The 19,077-nt window shown below is 39.8% G+C and overlaps 2 protein-coding genes across 2 annotated transcripts; both read right to left on the reverse strand.

Moving 5' to 3' along the window:
- Positions 1-1,048: 1,048 nt before the first annotated feature.
- Positions 1,049-9,085, reverse strand: LOC138982278 (oxaloacetate decarboxylase, mitochondrial-like). The gene is made up of 4 exons (XM_070355524.1): positions 8,736-9,085; positions 5,971-6,067; positions 4,173-4,445; positions 1,049-3,622 (listed from the first exon to the last, which is right to left on the reverse strand). Exons 1-4 carry the CDS (start codon positions 8,798-8,800, stop codon positions 3,407-3,409), a joined length of 651 nt encoding a protein of 216 aa, XP_070211625.1. The 5' UTR covers positions 8,801-9,085; the 3' UTR covers positions 1,049-3,406.
- A 420-nt stretch (positions 9,086-9,505) lies between these two features.
- On the reverse strand, positions 9,506-19,050 carry LOC138982277 (peroxisome biogenesis factor 10-like). The gene is made up of 7 exons (XM_070355523.1): positions 18,865-19,050; positions 15,931-16,011; positions 14,373-14,449; positions 13,056-13,310; positions 12,600-12,766; positions 10,316-10,451; positions 9,506-9,845 (listed from the first exon to the last, which is right to left on the reverse strand). The coding sequence occupies exons 1-7, from the start codon at positions 18,971-18,973 to the stop codon at positions 9,771-9,773; spliced, it is 900 nt and encodes a 299-aa protein (XP_070211624.1). The 5' UTR covers positions 18,974-19,050; the 3' UTR covers positions 9,506-9,770.
- Between the last annotated feature and the right edge of the window lie 27 nt (positions 19,051-19,077).

Genomic DNA, 19,077 nt, shown 5'->3' on the forward strand with positions numbered 1-19,077 from the left:
TTTGTTACATTTTGTCAAGTTTTGACTAAATGTTTTAACGTAGAGGGGGGAATCGAGACGAGGGTGTGGTGTATGTGTGTGTGTGTGTCTGTCTGTCTGTCTGTGCGTGCGTGTGTGTGGAGCGATTCAGACCAAACTACTGGACCGATCTTTATGAAATTTGACAGGAGAGTTCCGGGGAATGATATCCCCGGATTTTTTTTTTCTCATTTTTTTCGATAAATACTTTTGATGACGTCATATCCGGCTTTTTGTAAAAGTTGAGGGGGCACTGTCACACCCTCATTTTTCAATCAAATTGATTGAAATTTTGGCCAAGCAATCTTCGACAAAGGCCGGACTTCGGTATTGCATTTCAGCTTGGTGGCTTAAAAATTAATTAATGACTTTGGTCATTAAAAATCTGAAAATTGTAAAAAAATAAACAAATTTATAAAAGGATCCAAATTTACGTTCATCTTATTCTTCATCATTTCCTGATTCCAAAAACATATAAATATGTTATATTTAGATTAAAAACAAGCTCTGAAAATTAAAAATATAAAAATTATGATCAAAATTAAATTTTTGAAATCAATTTAAAAACACTTTCATCTTATTCCTTGTCGGTTCCTGATTCCAAAAACATATAGATATGATATGTTTGGATTAAAAACACGCTCAGAAAGTTAAAACAAAGAGAGGTACAGAAAAGCGTGCTATCCTTCTCAGCGCAACTACTACCCCGCTCTTCTTGTCAATTTTACTGCCTTTGCCACGAGCGGTGGACTGACGATGCTACGAGTATACGGTCTTGCTGAAAAATTGAATTGCGTTCAGTTTCATTCTGTGAGTTCGACAGCTTGACTAAATGTTGTATTTTCGCCTTACGTGACTTGTTTTTGTTTTTGTTTTTCTATTTTATGATCGTGTTTAACTTTTTTCTTCAAAACACACACACACAAATATAAATACACTACACACGTACACAGACACACGCACACAGACATAAAGATAAAGAGAGAGAGGGAGAGAGAGGGGGGGGGGAGAGAGAATCAAACAGCGCATGTTGTATAAGTCATGTATTCCTTTATTGCATTCGTTGCAAGTTTCTGATTTCGTTCATCAAATTATTCATCACATTTAACACAAAATCACAGACGGCATTATATGCAAATTTTCTTTCGAGCTAAAGCAACCATTCCAGGCAAGACAAAAGAAATCCAAGTGGCAGATAAAATCACAAGTTTTTGTGTTTGTATTTGGTTTTTAGATTTTTTAGTTTTAAATAATTACTTCAGATAACCCAGTTGTTCCGTTTGAAATGAAAATACGTTTTTCCTGACCTTGATAACCACTGACCTCGATGTCAGTCAGTCAGTCACGCCCAAAATTGGCACAGAAAAAGGAGCTTGTCCTATACAGTTAAACGTTAAAAAAGATAATGATGTTCATGTCTTATCGAATCAAAAACAAATCTTAATCAGAAGACAGCAACGTGTGCTTTTGTACAGTTAATGTTGTTTCTTTGGTGTGGTCGGGAGTAAAAGCTGGGAGGAGAAGAATTAAAGGGCAGATGTATAGGTCACACCAGTGATTGAAAATGCCTTTACATTTTGTTTCATTAATTTCTCTTTCCTTAAAGGTGGAGTGCGCTTCAGAGCACTGTTGAAGCCATGATTTGACTTTTTTCCCGCAGAAGATGATATAAACAGTCTAAACATTCACACAACTATCCCGCAAATTACTGCACATACCTTTAGTGTTGCTAACCAAACAAAACTTTGTGCAGTTTGTCAGTTCGCATCTCCCGCCAAAATGTGATAAACATTTCCAGTAATCCTGTTATGGGGCTAAGACTGAGTGCAACATGTCAAAATAGAACCCCAATACATGTACCTGTACTATTTTTTTTTACGATTTTTTTACGTAATCAAACACAATGTCTTGATGTAAACTACTGAAGATCGAAATAATTCTCGCTCTGGTTGAGACCACTCCACTTCCATGTTGGCTTTTGTAATAATTAGTTCACGTACGGGACCTCAACGGGTACTTCTGCTTTATTCATCCGTTTTACGCTAATTGCTGCCAGGACGACGATAAAAATTAATTTGTTGCAAAATTGCAGTGTACAATTCCTTGCAAGAATAATTCAATGAAATTTGGTAGTTTTCTAAATGGACAGACACCTGGAGCGTGGCTGAAAGCCCAGGGGGGTAGGGGGGCTGCACTGTCCCTTTTGTCACAGAATACTCTTTCAAGTACAGTGGAACCCCCCTTTTAAGACGAGCCAATTTAAGACTTCCTCTCTTTTAAAAGACATTGTTTTCTCAAATTTTGTTCATAACCTGTGTAAATGTACCCCCATTTTAGGACTCCCTCCATTTTATGACCTGACTTTCTCAGGTTTGTGGAGGTCTTTATAAAGAGGGGGGGGGGGGTTCCACTGTATTCTTTCTTTCTTTATTTGGTGTTTAACGTCGTTTTCAACCACGAAGGTTATATCGCGACGGGGAAAGGGGGGAGATGGGATAGAGCCACTTGTTAATTGTTTCTTGTTCACAAAAGCACTAATCAAAAAATTGCTCCAGGGGCTTGCAACGTAGTACAATATATGACCTTACTGGGAGAATGCAAGTTTCCAGTACAAAGGACTTAACATTTCTTACATACTGCTTGACTAAAATCTTTACAAACATTGACTATATTCTATACAAGAAACACTTAACAAGGGTAAAAGGAGAAACAGAATCCGTTAGTCGCCTCTTACGACATGCTGGGGAGCATCGGGTAAATTCTTCCCCCTAACCCGCGGGGGGTTCCACTGTATACTAATGAACCCTGTAAGTACTACTTGAAATGTAAAAAGGTGAAGATATGGCAGACACTGAAAATAGGGTTATACCATGTAATTTCTGGTTAAACTGAGGGTATTAAATGTATGGTATTTGGTTCAGTAGGGCAACACACATGCATGCATTCTCTTTTTCCCTCCATCTCTAACCCCCCTCCCCCCAACCCCCACATCTCTCCCTCTCTCTTTCTCTTTTGGCACTACTGTTCCCCAAACAATATCACTGTTCTATCAACACAGCACATAACACAAGGAACTAGTTTCCTTTGATTTTTTTTCATTTTTGATTTTTGATTATTTAACATGAACATGTCTGTGTAACCATATATAGCGTGTAATTTGATTTTTTTATTCAACCGTAATGAATCAAGACTTCTCCATCATTCACCACTCGTGCAAACAAGCCATATTACAGCCATCCCTGCAACAGAGGGACAACCTTGAAGCTAAAAAGACAGAAGGGACAACAACAAAATGTCCTTTATCGGGAGCTTTTCTCTCATCGGAAGCTAGAGCGTAACATTACAGCCATATCATTGTGCCATTCCATAAAAAAAATGCCTTGAACAACTATCCCTGCTTCACGTCAAACTGCATGGAGACAACATCAGCCAGCCCGCACTGTATGGTGTCACCCGGTTTCGTGGCACTGACCCCGCTGGGTGTTCCTGTAAGGATGACGTCACCTGCTTCCAGCGTGAAGTACTGACTGATGTAGGAAATTAGGTTGGGAATGCTGAAGATCATGTCCTTGGTGTTGCCGTCTTGCTTTGTCTGCCCGTTCACCTGGATACAACAGAAAGAAACGTTTGTTGAGGTGATGTTTTTCGGCCATAGATGTGTGGGTTTTTTTTGTAGATTGAGTACATTAATCTAATGTTACATCATATATACTTGTGCTTATTCTTACACACACACACACACACACACACACACACACACACACACACACACACACACACACACACACACACAAAACGACAAGGACATTATACATTTATAGGTGAATTCAAAAAGGATACATTGATGATGGGAAGTTGTGACCGGATAAGTTTTCCAGTGTGTGAATTTGGCATTTTCTCTTGGAAGCAGAGCTTAAAGAGTCTCTGTCTCACTTTAGTTGTTTGTGTTTTTTGTGTTATTTTGTTGTTGTTAAGGTTAGATTATAAAGCTAGATGCATGCTTGAAATTTTCACCTGAGGGTAATCTCAGTCCCATCCAAACACACACACACACACACACACACACACACACACACACACACACACACACACACACACACACACACACACACACACACACACACACACACAGCATCTGAATTTAACTCTCTCACCTTGCACCACAAGTTGACGTTCTGCGGATCCTGCACCTTTTCACGGGGGATGAAACCACTCACAGGACACGACGTGTCAAAACCTTTGGCCATTGCCCATGGCTGGCCTTTCTTCTTCGCCTCGTCCTGAAAATCTCTTGCAGTCATGTCCAGTGCAAGAATGTAACCGCCAACATGGTCCAGGGCTGACGATTCTGAGATGTTCTTGCCTGTGCGCTCGATAATGATGCCAAGCTCTACCTCATGGTGCAAGGAACTGCAGCCCTTCGGTATCTGAGGATAATAATAATCATATTCTTTTGTATTCATCTTCTTCCACAAGAAATTCCAAACAAGAAGGGCAAAGCCCATACGACTCACATGCTTGACCTTGACCTTTACATGACAAACCTAGCAATGACATCATACACTAAGAACTGCTTTACACATTTTTCCTACCAAAATACATGTGACCTCAAGGTCAAGGTCATCCAAGGTCATGCAACACAAAGCTGTTAATTCAAGACATAGGAAGTACAATGGTGCTTATTGGCTCTTTCTACCATGAGATAATGGTCACTTTTAGTGGTTCACTACCTTATTTTGGTCACATTTCATAAGGGTCAAAGTGACCTTGACCTTGATCATATGTGACCAAATGTGTCTCATGATGAAAGCATAACATGTGCCCCACATAATTTTTAAGTTTGAAACAGTTATCTTCCATAGTTCAGGGTCAAGGTCACTTCAAAATATGTATACAATCCAACTTTGAAGAGCTCCTGTGACCTTGACCTTGAAGCAAGGTAAACCAAACTGGTATCAAAAGATGGGGCTTACTTTGCCCTATATATCATATATGGGTGAGGTATTGAATCTCAAAAACTTCAGAGAAAATGTGAAAAATGTGAAAAATAGCTGTTTTTTAGACAACATTTATGGCCCCTGCGACCTTGACCTTGAAGCAAGGTCAAGATGCTATGTATGTTTTTTGGGGCCTTGTCATCATACACCATCTTGCCAAATTTGGTACTGATAGACTGAATAGTGTCCAAGAAATATCCAACGTTACAGTTTTCCGGACGGACGGACGGACGGACGACTCGGGTGAGTACATAGACTCACTTTTGCTTCGCATGTGAGTCAAAAAGGCTTGAAAACTTTTGTCCCTAAATATTTTTGTCTGCTTGTCTTTACGAAATACTAAATCACAAGCTAATTTCCTGCTTTCAGCTTTTTGTTAGTTTTTTCCTGCTAATTCACAAGTTAAAGTGGTCTTCTTTTTCTTTACCAGCTCACTACCGGCCACAACAGCATAATATATATACTACCACAACATAACAAACAAGCTGACTGTAGATCTGACAAAACTTCAGTATTAGTAGCCTTGAATGTGGTATTATGCCTAAACTTATTTCGAATCGCCAAACTTTCGTCTCATGTCAGGCAGAGCTGCCAAACTTGCTCAGGTGGTAGAAATTAAGGTGACGCCAAGGACTATAGCTGCCTTAAACTTCTGAGAAACCGGAGCGCTCTAAATGTAAAAGACAGATACAGCAACCTTAAAAAGTTAAATCGCCTTAAACTTCTGAAAGTTGATACAACTTCTCTAGATATTTCAGCAAACTTGTCAACAACAACAAAATTGCTAGCATTTTAATGCAACATTCCTGAATGCACACCTCTCTTATTCTTACTTAAAATGATCCCAAATTGAACACCACAAACATACTCCCTCTATTAAAAAAATCTACCTTGTGGGATAAAACAAAAATTGAACTGACTATTAATTCCTATTTTTTCAACACTGGAAACAAACCTGTATTGGTGAACCCTCAGACAGGTAAGAGGAGGTCGGCTTGAAGAACAATATGGGCTTCTCGGGAACTGGATTTCCTAATTCTGCAGCATGTGCTCTGGAGAAAAAAGCAAAAGCCATCTATTAGAAGATCGGACAAAAATAAACTGATGCTTCATTCAAAAAGAAACATTAAAGGCACAGTAAGCCTCCCGTAAACCATCACAGATACTGTCAGGCTTTTACACACAGTACAAACCCCTTTCATTTAAACACTCACCGCTTGAGAACATCTTACCGTAGGTGCCCTCTGTAAAGAGCGAGCAATTGTCAAAGAAATTTTTGTTTGCGTGGTTTATCTTACCCCTGAGCCATCGTGAACCCGTGTGATCCAGTTTCCTTTTTTTCACAATGTAGCCGTCAGTTTGTGATTTCCAATGCCACTCGCTGTAAGCTTATCTGCAATAGTACGTTATTATGTACCTCTGAATCTAAACGCACCAAACGGATGTGATTCACATGAACTCTAGCGATGGCTTTTGACTGTTCAGAGGAACTGGCGATAGGCATTTCTGTCGTCTGCTACGAGAACCATAACCTTGCGTGACCCTGCTTCCGGGCTTTTCTTTTTTTCAAACTTTCAAAACTTTGAATTGTACTGATCTGGTCTTGATGAAAAAAAAATCTTTTATGATTTAAGAATGTTTGTGTAACAAGCTGTCAATACCGTAAAATCCCTAGCATAAGCCCACCCCCCCTGTGCACAGATTTAGGGCAAAATTGGGGGGGGTGGGCGTTTGCTGGGGATAGACCCCTTTGCACAAAGTAAGTTTTGTGCTCAACCGTGTAATTGAGTGAATACAAACCCAGAAAGCATGTAAGTTAGGTCGTGTGAGTAGAAGTGAAGAAAAAAAGAAAAAAAAGGACTTTGAGGCAAAGAAGGCCAACCATGAGAGAGAGAGAGAGAGAGAGACAGAGAGAGAGAGATAGACAGAGAGAGAGAGAGAGAGAGAGAGAGAGAGAGAGAGAGAGAGAGAGAGAGAGAGAGAGAGAGAGAGAGAGAGAGAGAGAGAGAGAGAGAGACAGAGAGAGAGAGAGAGAGAGAGAGAGAAGGACTGGCTCTTCTGAAAACAACACGAGCATAGTCATTCATATAAATTTATGAGTAAAAAGAAAATCGCCAGACCTTTGCAAGGACAAACAATAACAACACAATTCCGGGAAAAAGAAACTTGATGAAATGTCGAAATGTCAACACCAATGAAGCCCTTTCTTTCTGTACAGGGAAGAAATTACACGATCGCCTTTGGAAATGAAACGTTAACTGAACTTGGATTTTGTCTTCAAAAGGCCCAATCTTTCTGAGAAAGAAAAACCCACAAACTTAGGAAAAAAAAAGAGAAGAGAAACTCGAAAAAACATGAACGATGGGTGGGAGTGAGGAGAGGGGACAAAGAATAAGAAAAAAGGAAAGAAACACGAAAAGATAAAGAAGGAGAAAAAGATTACTTTTAGAACAGTCTGCACAAATCCTAGTGAAAGTGAGCCTATAGTCTCTTTGAAAAAATCAGGGTGGGCGTTTGCTAGGTAGTTACCCCTATGCACAACTTTTGGCCCAAAGTGGGGGGTGGGCGTTTGCTAGATGGTGGGCTTATGCTAGGGATTTTACGGTATATCATTTAGATATTAAAAGTTAGGTCCATTGCCAAAACGCACCGTCTGATTTTGTTATCAAACAATCTGCAAAATTATTTCTTTGAAAATTGCTCGCTCTTTACGTAGGGCACCTAGCTAGGATGTTCAAAAACGGTGAGTGTGTAAATGAAAGGGTGTTTGTACTGTGTGTAGAAGCCTGACAGTATCAGTGATGGTTTACGGGAGGCGTACTGTGCCTTTAACAAACAATTATTGGTTTAAATAAGTTGTTCTTGCACGAATTCAGAAGAAAAAAATCCCCACAAACTTCACAGTTTAAAAGCATCACATGGTACAGCAGACATCTTGACAATATGCTTTCAGAAGCTGTTCATTTGACTGAACAATATTTTTCTTAGCCAGGGCATTAATTTGGACCTATTTTCAATCAAGATTCCACTGACATATCGTCTTACAAGGTTCACTTTCTGGGGACATTAATTAACACTGTTGAGGCTTGAGGTATGCAATTAATGAAAGGGGGAGATATGAAGGTGGGGGTTGCTGGTGTGAGGTTTTGTGTGTGTGTTGGGGGGGGGGGGGGCATAAGTGATAGCTGGGGTGGCAGCTAGTGGAAGAACAATGTGACTGGGAGACTTAATTCCCCTTAATTAGGACTATATAGTGAAAATAATTGGTCCATAAATGTCTTGGTAATTAATGTGGTACCTGGTAAAGAGGTCAGTAAATAAACAGCAGGAGAGGGATATAGGCATGCATGTTCATTAGTGGTTCAGATATATATATAAGAAGTGAAGCCTAGGAATGAGCTACAGGAAGTTTATGCTTCCTAACACAAATCTGTCCTCTCCCTCTAAGAGATATTTAAAAAGTGCACTGTTCTAAACACATGTTCGCACAGACCGACACACACACTGACACACCACAACCAGAGAGAGAGAGAGAAAGACAGAGACAGACATATCGACAGACAGACGTACAGACAGACGTACATAGAGAGAGAGAGAGAGAGAGAGAGAGAGAGAGAGAGAGAGAGAGAGAGAGAGAGAGAGAGAGAGAAGCTTTCATAGTAATCGAATCAGATAGGTAAATCCGTAGTCACGGGATAAGCCATCAGCAATCAGCAATACCCATAGTTTCTGCCGACGCAAATAATCTTCCTCCCAGCTTCGCGGAACTTTGCAGCAACAGACATTTTCAGGACCTTGTGCGAAAGTCTGCAGTGTATGTTCAGCACTCGTGTCCGTCCTCACGTCAGGTCAAAGGTAAATACCAATGGAGTGACGTCCCCTGGCTAGACACATCGTCTGCATTATGTTGCCCTTGTGAACTGAGTTTCTTGTAATAAGAGATTTCCAATTCTGTTTGTTTCATTTAAAGAAAAGAATTATTCATTTAACAGATTATTTCTTTCTTGGCAACAAACTAGGTAAATCAGAGGTAAATCAAAGCTGTCATGTGTTAATTGACAAAAACAGTAAAATTAATGCACAAAAAAACAAAAAATGCACACAAAAAATGCCAAAAAAAAGCAACAAAACAAAATTAAAAAACCCAGTAAAATGCCCCCAAGGTAACTTCTGCTTGTGACAGTTGTTTCTGGAGATCAAAATCAAGATGAACATTATTTAATTGTTTGCAGAATCTACCATGGCGAATAAGTCCACTTTAAAATTTCTTTTGGAATGGCCAGTGTGTGTGCAACTGTGTGTGTGTTTGTGTATGTGTGTGTGTTTGGACCCATTTAAATACAAAATCTTGCTATGTCTGTATGTGTGGCTCAAAGAGACAGAGAGAGCGAGTGTTTTCTGACTGGATTTAGTACCTGCATCATGATGATGCACAAGTAAATGAACTTTCACATACAAAAGTCGGTCAAACAAATCAGACCAGGCATCTCTGCAAATATATAACACTGTTTATTGATCCATATGAATGTAATCCATTCTCAATCTTTGGTTTCTATAAACACCAACAAATCCATTCACACTTCCAACACACAGTCACACCTGCTCACAGAACTGTACACATGCAAGCATGAATACACGCACAATTACAAACAACCACCCACAAACTCAAACAAAACCAGAAAAAAACACTCCCGCAGAATGACACACACACACACACACACATGCACACATGCACGCGCACACACACTGAGTTTGTCATGAAGGATCATAGTTCTGCAAAGGGACCAGCCGGTGAGGTGGAAACTGTTCTCGACAGAGAGGGCATTCAGCCTGCAACAAATTCAAACAAGTTTTATTTCTAATGATCAGTTAACTACAATTTGAAGGAGGTTTTTCATATAACAAATCAAGTAATCAATCAATCAATCAATCATTACAACTAAAGATTGGTTACATTATCATTTCTTCATCTTTCTTGGCATTTTTTTGTGTACGATGTTGTAAGGTCATCTACATGTATGTAGTTACATTTCTGGCTCCCCATTTTACCTCTTTGTCTTCTTCTTCCAGTAAAAAAGCCCTTAGGATCCACACAAAAAAGAACTGACCTTACTCTTTGACACCAAAAAACAATGTTACTCCAAGATTCTTCTACAGATGTTAGTTTACCATCAAGCCAAGAAAGACCAAAGATATATGCTCTCTTCCAATTTCATGGCAAATCAGTTAGGGCAGCTAGGCCAGTTTCTTTTGCATGTTCATTACATAACAAAGAAATAGTATCAACCAAATGGAGGTACCTTCTGCTGACACCACTGGTGAATGCAGTCCCAGCAGAAAAGATGACCGCAAACTGTGAGGGTAGAACATCTGCGTGGTCCCAAGCATAGCGAGCACTTCAGACTGGGATGAAGGGCTGCACTGTCATCCAAAGTCCTAAAAGGCCAGCAAACGGTTTGGGTAATTATCAATTTACATTATATACATGTTTATTGACTCTATGAGTCATATTTATTTAACATTATTATCCTATTCAGAATCAATTTCTTATGTGGACGACATGTGTGTGAGTGCATGTGTGTGTTAATTTGTATGTTGTTAGTCTAATTCTGTTTTTGATGTTGCTTTTATATATGTGCACGTCCATGATACTGGGTACAAGTTACAAAATCAGTGAGTGACTAACTTTGCTGGTCTATAAACTTGCTCTCACAAAGCCTTGGACTCAGTTGATGGTTTCATGTGATGTATGACAACTTTTTCTGATGAAATAAAACGTGTTTGCAAAAAGAGTTGTGTTTGTGATTTTTTTTAAATATTTATGTTTATCGAAGCATGGCCTCAAAATAGCGCTTGAAAGTGGGACATGAACTTAGCTTCACTTCCACTTCCATGCAGTGGTGTTTTTGTTAAAAACACCAAAGATCATTTGTTGGGGCACATGATTTTAGGTTAGGACACATTTTTCCAATAAAAACACAGAAAATAATACATGTATAACAATTAGGTCTTTCAGATTTAGATGGAATTGAAAAAAGCCTTGTCATAAGTTACTTTCGTTTCCATAAACGCTTCATTGAGAATGAATTGTCTAAAATACTAACGCGCACACTTTACAGCAACAACATTATTTTGTATGTTGGATTATAACTTATTTAATTAATTGAGCAATCGATCTTTCAAAAATATCAATGATCGGCAACAAACGCAGATGATATTCCGATCTCACTTGGTTTCGTTTCCTTCTGTAATGTACGCAAAGCACACTAAATGAAACACCCAGTCGACCTGACCCACTTGCAAAAGTGTTGTGGTGACGTAGATGCTCGAGAACCTTCCATTTTTTTGTCTTTGGAATATCTGATTGAAAACAGGTCTTTTGAATGTGGACAAGCCTGTTAAAATTTGATAATGTACATTTTTTTTCAAAGTGATCATGTCCCCTAACTGTTACCCAGTATCATGGACATGCACATATGTGACCCGTTCTCACAAACGGGGGCCTAAGTCGCAGCGAGCCGTTCCGAGCTATCGGCTGGGAAAGGCAGTGAGGGCCTACTTGGGTGATTTTCATTTTTTTGCATTTCTGACCTCTTTATACCCTAATCTTTCATATTCCGAAATATTTTGTTGAGTTTTATTATTTAAATGTGTTAATTATGTCTTCAAAGACACAAATTCGCTCACAACACTATAATTAGGGAAGGAAAAAATCGCGATTTTCTCAAAATGGCGTCCTTGAACATGGTATCAAATTAAAGCTTATTAAATGCAGTTTCCAGTGATATGCATAACTCCAAATATCCAAATTCCGACTTAGGCCCCCTTTTGTGAGAACGGGTCACATATGTATTGCAGTTGTTGTTTTTTCCTCCATCCTTTCCCCTTCTACAGATCCCCATAATCAGATATAATACTGCTTTTTAAGAGTTGGAGTATAAGCTTTGCTTATTGTGCTCAATTGTTAAATTGATTGTATGCCGCATTTTTATCTTAATTTTCTGAACAAATTGTTTAAACCAAAGGCCACAATGAAAAGGACGTGCCATCATGATCCAGGGTTAAGGCCGATCAATGGTCAGTGATGTAATGAAATGGGAAATAACCGATCACTCTGGCGTAAAGAAGTTCAAAACACCTGTAAAATGTCTGTCATGCTGGTTAAGTGTAGACCACAATGACCCGTTAATTAAAAAAAAGGTTTTGATTTAATGATAAAGTGTTCAAAGACAAATTTGATTGATTGGTGTCACAACCCAACTGCTTGGTTTCTATCAGAAACTTACATCAGTAATGAGAATTCTACTTTATACACATTGGCTAATATTATTTCAGAAAGAACTATGCTTTTTGTCATTCCTCTTTTTTCTAAACTCAACTGAATATCAGTCACTCTGAGAAGCATCCCTGACTTAGAAAAGTAACGCTGTTCTACACTGGGCAAAAATACTGCAAAGACCATTACACACGACCTATACTACATGGTACAACAACAAAAGTGCACATTCACAGCTGCATCACACATTTGCCTGAATGCACATCCACATACTCTTCGGGTATCTTAAAAACTTCATTAATACTTACATGCCACCATCAACATCTAAGCTGCTGTCCTGGTTGGTGTCCGAAGTTTTCCATGCAGAGTAAAATTGAAGCCCCATACTAACTGCCAGTTGAGCCAAGGAAAGATAACCCAACAATCTGAAAGGGTGAGTCAGGCTGTAGTTGTCCTTCTTTGCCATGTATCGAACCTGTGGAGACAACAGTTTCTTGATTTATTAATCCGTTGAACATAATTAATGCATGGTAACTTAGTACGTTAAAAATCTGATGGATTTCTAAAGATTTTGAGCAAGTGATGTCATGGGTAAAAAGTCTAAACAACGAAGTGACTGTGGTAAGATGAACAAAGTTAAAAAAACAAAGGATTACTGTACTCACCGATACAAACACGACACAAGACGATTACGATGGGTAAAAAGGTCAAGAGAAAGAAAGATCAAAATTCTGATATAAACAAGAAAATGACTATATACTCACATAGTGAACGCCTGTGAACCGCTTAGCCAAGTGGTAGAAGATGCCCTGGATGTAAAAAAGAGACAGGTGTGTCCGATGAACGAGTGTGACAGCGTGTCTTAAGGCAGGTATCAACTGGAGCAGCTTCTCTCGCTGTGGACCTGTCATGGACACAGGTAAGGGCTCGCCTGACTGCAAACGTCGCTCAAGCTTATCTAAGGCCAAGTGAAGAAGGTAGGGTGTGAACACTTGAAGTCCAATCATCATTCCCCTTCTCTGCAAGGTAAAAATTGTACAAATCGTAGTGTAACGGAGTGCCCAAAGCAAGAGAATCACCGTTGGAGGCAAAGCCAGTCAAAAAGGATTGAGATTTTAGAGCTAAATTAATAGGCCTATAAAAACTGCTATGGGTACGTAAAGGTTCCCAAGAGCATACCAGGCAAGAGACAACAGCCGGACCCCATCACAAACCGTTCTCTAAAAATGACAGATGTCTAATCGGCAACCGACGAACAAGAAACGTTGAGCTACTATAAATAGCCCACGCTCAAGTGTCAAGGCCGGCGGACAACTCTACATAGCTGCTGTGAATGGAGACTACTGCATCACCTTTTACAATAGGTACATGTGAGCTTCATAAACAAATCAGATCAGAATGTTAATGACAATATCAAACAAAATAGGGAATCCAGCACTTCAAATTCAGACAACAGCAATGAAAAGTTATACTGAATCTCTGTCTACTTGCACCCGAGACAAAAAGAAGCATTGAATGAATAAGCGACTTTCGTCTTTAATCTTTGGAGTGATTGCTTCCCTTTGATGTTTGATCGTGAGAATAATATGTGGCCATGCCTAAATTTGCTGAGGAAAAAATTATAGCAAAAGTGTAAGCACCCCAGCAGTGTGACAAGCACTTGGTCTTGCTATAACATCATATAACTGGCCTACATTCAGAATTATTTTCTTTTCCTTGTACCGTATTTTAAGGACTATAAGGCAACAACTGCATTTTGTGAAACCAGCAAGTGTGTTTGAGATGGACAGTAGGTAGGATGGCAATCAGAAAGTGTGGCTTGGAAAAACATAGGAACAAAGAAAGACAGTGAGAGAGAGAGACTAAGAGATCATAAAGCATTTTAACTGACAAAACATTCTCCTGTGTTAAGTAGCATGTACCGATGATGACCATGTGATAAGATAAGAGGGATTGAAAGAGCTCTGTCAGATCACAAGCTGCAATAGCAGTTCTGAGTAGAAGAAAGCATACCTTCCATGGTAGGGATCTATGGCATGCACAGTGCATAATGAACATGACTGTATAACAAACTCACTCACCAGCTTTGAAGGAAGCCTTCGCCTAGAGCCATCCACCATAATGACATTGACATATTCCTCTCCCACAGTTTGGTAGCCTGTAAGTGTAACACAAATATAATTGTAAAAGCTTAAACTATGGCCATGATTATATTTTAATGCAATGAGCAATCACATAAGAAATAAACGCAATACAGTGGTGCCTCTGTCTAACGACTTTGAAAATGTAACCGAAATTCGGTCGTTATATGGAGGGGTCATAATATATAGAGTTTAGGTTTGTAACGTTCATGTCCGTCAATGATCCAGAGTGACATGGACGTTTTTCTTGATGCCGCCCGCAAAGTGATCATGTTATTCTTTCCTTAAACGATTATGGTGACTATCAAATGAATCACCCACATATGATATAGTGTTTTTGCTTGTTTAATCTAGCCCCATAACTACTCGTCAGTGAAGGTTTGCAATAAACACACAGAGGTCAAACGAAAGCAAACACATCGATGCCAAACTAGTTACTTCTCCGTCATATGATATCCAGCGAAGATTGGGTTAAAAACAGAGAACAGCGTCCCAAACGCAAGGTACCGAACTTCCTTTTGCAGACGTAAAAAAACACGGCAGTGTGCTGTAACTGATGTAAAATTGTAGCGAAAAGCGTACATTTTCAGGTCGATGTACGGATTATTTTCATGGCGTTTCTGTTACTTTGCGTACATATAAGGTTGGAGTTCTTACAAAGTTCTTTGCAAAAGAGAGTACAGATCTGGCAAATGAGCTTTATCTAGTCAAAATAAAGTAATGATCTGAAATAGAAATAAAAAACCATGGCTGTACTTCAGCCGTTTGCGTGCTGAAGTGATGTTGTTCACGGAAAGGATTTTAGCACGTTTTTGCGCCTATTTTGCTTACTGACTCGACTGGACATATATATATAAGTTAAGTAAACCAAACTTGTGATAATTTGAGGAAAAGTCGTTATAATTCCACTGATGGTCGGTCATATATCATACCAAAGAGGGGTACGTAATATAGAGGTAGGAAACACTAAGAAATAGAAGATAAAATAATCTGTCACAAAAAAATGGGTCGTAATATTGAGGGACCCGTAAAATAGAGGGGTCAATAAGGGAGGTATCACTGTACTGCCAACCTCAAACGCGTCTTAGCTTACATGAGACGTGAAGTTGAACGAATTCTTCACTACTGTGTGCTTGAGCTAAGGCCTAGAAAAAAAATTCTATGTTTCAAATTTCCCGACCTATACTATTTTTTCCTCTCGACCCTTGAACATCCAGGGGCCACAGCTTGCAAAATTCCAGCCAATAAAAAGCCATACACATCTGTGTATAAATTCTTCATTAAAAAAATAAAATAAATAACCAACCTACCATTGCAACCTTAATTTTTTTGGCCTTGTCATCAGCAAACTTTTTTTTTGGGGGGGAGGGGCAATTTAATGTTGTTCTTAGTATAAATCAAGAGCATACTGATAAGAACTTAATTTTAATGTTTTGGTATAGACACAAGTGCAGCTGCACAACAATAAGCTTGCTACCACAGTACTGATGCTACAAACCTCCAAATGTTGTCAGCAAGAAATAGCCAATATCTGACAAGACATCCAGCTCTCTCCGCCACTGCAGCCATCTCAGAGGGCCTGAAAAGTGCAACAAAATTAAACATTCAACAATCAGTTTTTGATGATCATCATGTTGCTGTTTCAAACTCAATTTCTGCAATAATGACTGATTGCTGGAAACACAGTCAATGTATCATAATAAATCATATCATATCAAATTATCATATTTTCTTATCGTAGTTTCAAAATTAATTACTTTTAATATTAGCTTGAATGATAACAATTGACATTAATGATTAACATAACATTAACAATAACAGTGGAGTGACTGAAGATAAGATTTGAACATTCGCACTGGCTATACGCACTCAGAGTGTATACAGGGGTCAGAATCATGTATACACTCCGGCTTTAACTTTCGGTCGCAAAGCGAATTTGCCACTTTGCAATAGGAACGCAGAGCAGTTGATTTTACGAGTACAAAGAAATTAAAACAATCTGATGCTGCACGGCCTTTGTTGTAACGTAGATTACATTTTCAACACTGAACCACATCAACACTGAGAGCATCATTCGACGCCTTTTTGCGAAGGTAGGCTTCACTTTCGATTCATGGTATCAAAGTACGCTGGGAACAAACACAGACAAAAACAAACACACACACCAAACTGATGCTTCATGGAAGTTTATTGTCGGAGTTTGGGACACACTCGGAGTGTGTCGACCTAGAAACGAGTGTATACTATGTGAATGTACATTATTTGCCAACCCTCGACACTCCGAAAAAAAAGATAGCGGAGGTCTGTATCTGTATCTGTGACAATACGTTGAAAAACCACTTCTGGCATTTGATCAACGGAAGGGAGGAGCGCATGTAAATAAGTCCTAGACTGGGTGGAGATGAGATTTAAAGGTCTCCATAGATCCTGCCAGAACTTGATCGTCCTGTAGATGGTTCTAGTCTACGATCGTCCTGGGAAAATAAGAGTTCCTGTGAATGTCTGTTTTTCCAGGAATAGTTTGAAAGCAGCGGCTATTGTTCGTAACACTGTTTTCAACAATATTTGTTGACACAAAATCTTTGAAACGCCTTGCTGTCACTTTGCGTTTGTTTCTCGTAGGTTTGAGGTAAGTATGAGATGGTATGGCTGGTGTCACGAAATTTTCTTTCGCCGAAATATTTTTTCTCCCCCACCAACACGTTTCACTCATTTTTGCACCAAAAACAATTCTTATGCAAAACCATCCTCTGACTTCGGGTTAGGGGTAAGTTTGGGAATGGGTTAGGTATGTAAACAGTTTTAAAATGCGTCAATTTCTGGCGATGTTTGTGAACTAAGAATTCAATCGACGCCGTCAGCGGGAATTCGGTATTAAGACATACCCGAAATCTTCGTTCACAAACATCGCCAGAAATTGACGCATTTTAAAACTGTTTACATACCTAACCCATTCCCAAACTTACCCCTAACCCATAGTCAGAAGATGGTTTTGCATAAGAATTGTTTTTGGTACAAAAATGAGTGAAACGTGATGGTGGGGGAGAAAAAATATTTCGGCGAAAGAAAATTTCGTGACACCGGCACCAGGAAGGTCAGGCGCAGCTCCTTTCTGCGCTGTTGAAATAACTGCAGGTCTAAGTCCCTGAGCATGTCAGTGGCGCACCCAGTTCTCGATCTGAAGTCGCTCCTGATGAAGCGGTCAGCCTTCCTCTGGATTCTCTCTAGTTTGTCAATGTCCGACTGCAGACCATACGTCAGACCGATTTTTCATTGGCTACTTCCTAACGACTTGTTAGGGGGAATTTCATTGGCTACAGATTTGTAACAGAGCTTTTCATTGTCGGAGTGTATACAGACTCATCGATCATGTATACACTCGGAGTGCGTATAGCTTATCGAAGTGGATTCACAGCGCGCGGCGCGTTGTGCAGCGTTGCGATTTACAACGCGCGGCGCCGCTACGAGGAGCCGGCTGCGATTCACGACGCGCGATGTATTCTGCTGATACATTTCCTTCACAATCGCAACGTTTACAACAGCTACATCTATCTGATCTATTTGAGAAATAAAACTGTCAATAAAACGAAAAACAGAGCTCCACTGATTCTCTCTGCCTCACTCTTTCAACTGAATTCACAATATATCGCGGCTGCGCCGATGTAAAAACGTGCCTACCTCTGCTGAACAATCCTTCTCATTGCGGTCAATGCGCATGCGCCAATCTTGGACTTATGACAAAATGCGACCCTTTGACCGATCGAACCATGGGTTAGGGTTCGGGTAAGGGTTAGGTTGTTCACGACCTGATTAATCTCCCCATGTTAGCGCATGCGCATTGACCGCAATGAGAAGGATTGTTCAGGCAGAGTCAGTTTTCAGTTCGTGACACCGGCCTTGAATACTTGGCAGTCATATCACTACATGTCATTGCAATGGCTTAGAACTACTAATGATATGCCGGAAAGGAGCTGAGTTTTTAAACTGGGATGACGCTTTTAAACAATTATCCGAGTACAGTGCCGCGAAACTGTTAATCGGTGTCACACCAGTTAACACTTCAGCAGCCATTTTGGAATTCGCGCAAGCGCAGATCGTTTTTTCAGTGGTTTTTTTCCCGGTTGATTTGAACGCGGATACTCAGTCTGCAGAAAGTGCAACTGATTTTGTAGTCTTGCAGCCCTGAAGTTGCTTTTAAGTGTCCAAAGAAAGAGTGTAAAATGTTGCTGATAATCATGCATTCATACATGTACAAAAATAAAGCGCGTCAACAATCTGCGCAGGTGAGAGCAATAGCCGCGCTCTGGGAATCGCTGCGCTGCACAACGCGCCGCGCTCTGTGAATCGTCGCGCTGCACAGCGCGCCGCGCTCTGTGAATCGCTTGCCATAGCTTATTGCCATAGACGGCTTTATCAAGTTCATATCAAATACCTGCAATACTCTGAATGACATCAGCAACAGAGGATCGGAAGAAAGACAGATAGTAATCATCTTTCTGGTGCGAGCGCACGATCTCTGCTGTGCCTGCTGGATGAAACATCGCAGGGTTACTTCACTTTCTCCGCCAAAATTAGATTCCGAAGTCAAGCCATTGACTTGTTCTGTGAGAGTTACTTCCCCCCAATGACACACCAAGGGAGATAA

Source organism: Littorina saxatilis, linkage group LG12 (genome assembly GCF_037325665.1).
Source record: "Littorina saxatilis isolate snail1 linkage group LG12, US_GU_Lsax_2.0, whole genome shotgun sequence".
In the NCBI taxonomy this organism is placed as follows: domain Eukaryota; kingdom Metazoa; phylum Mollusca; class Gastropoda; order Littorinimorpha; family Littorinidae; genus Littorina; species Littorina saxatilis.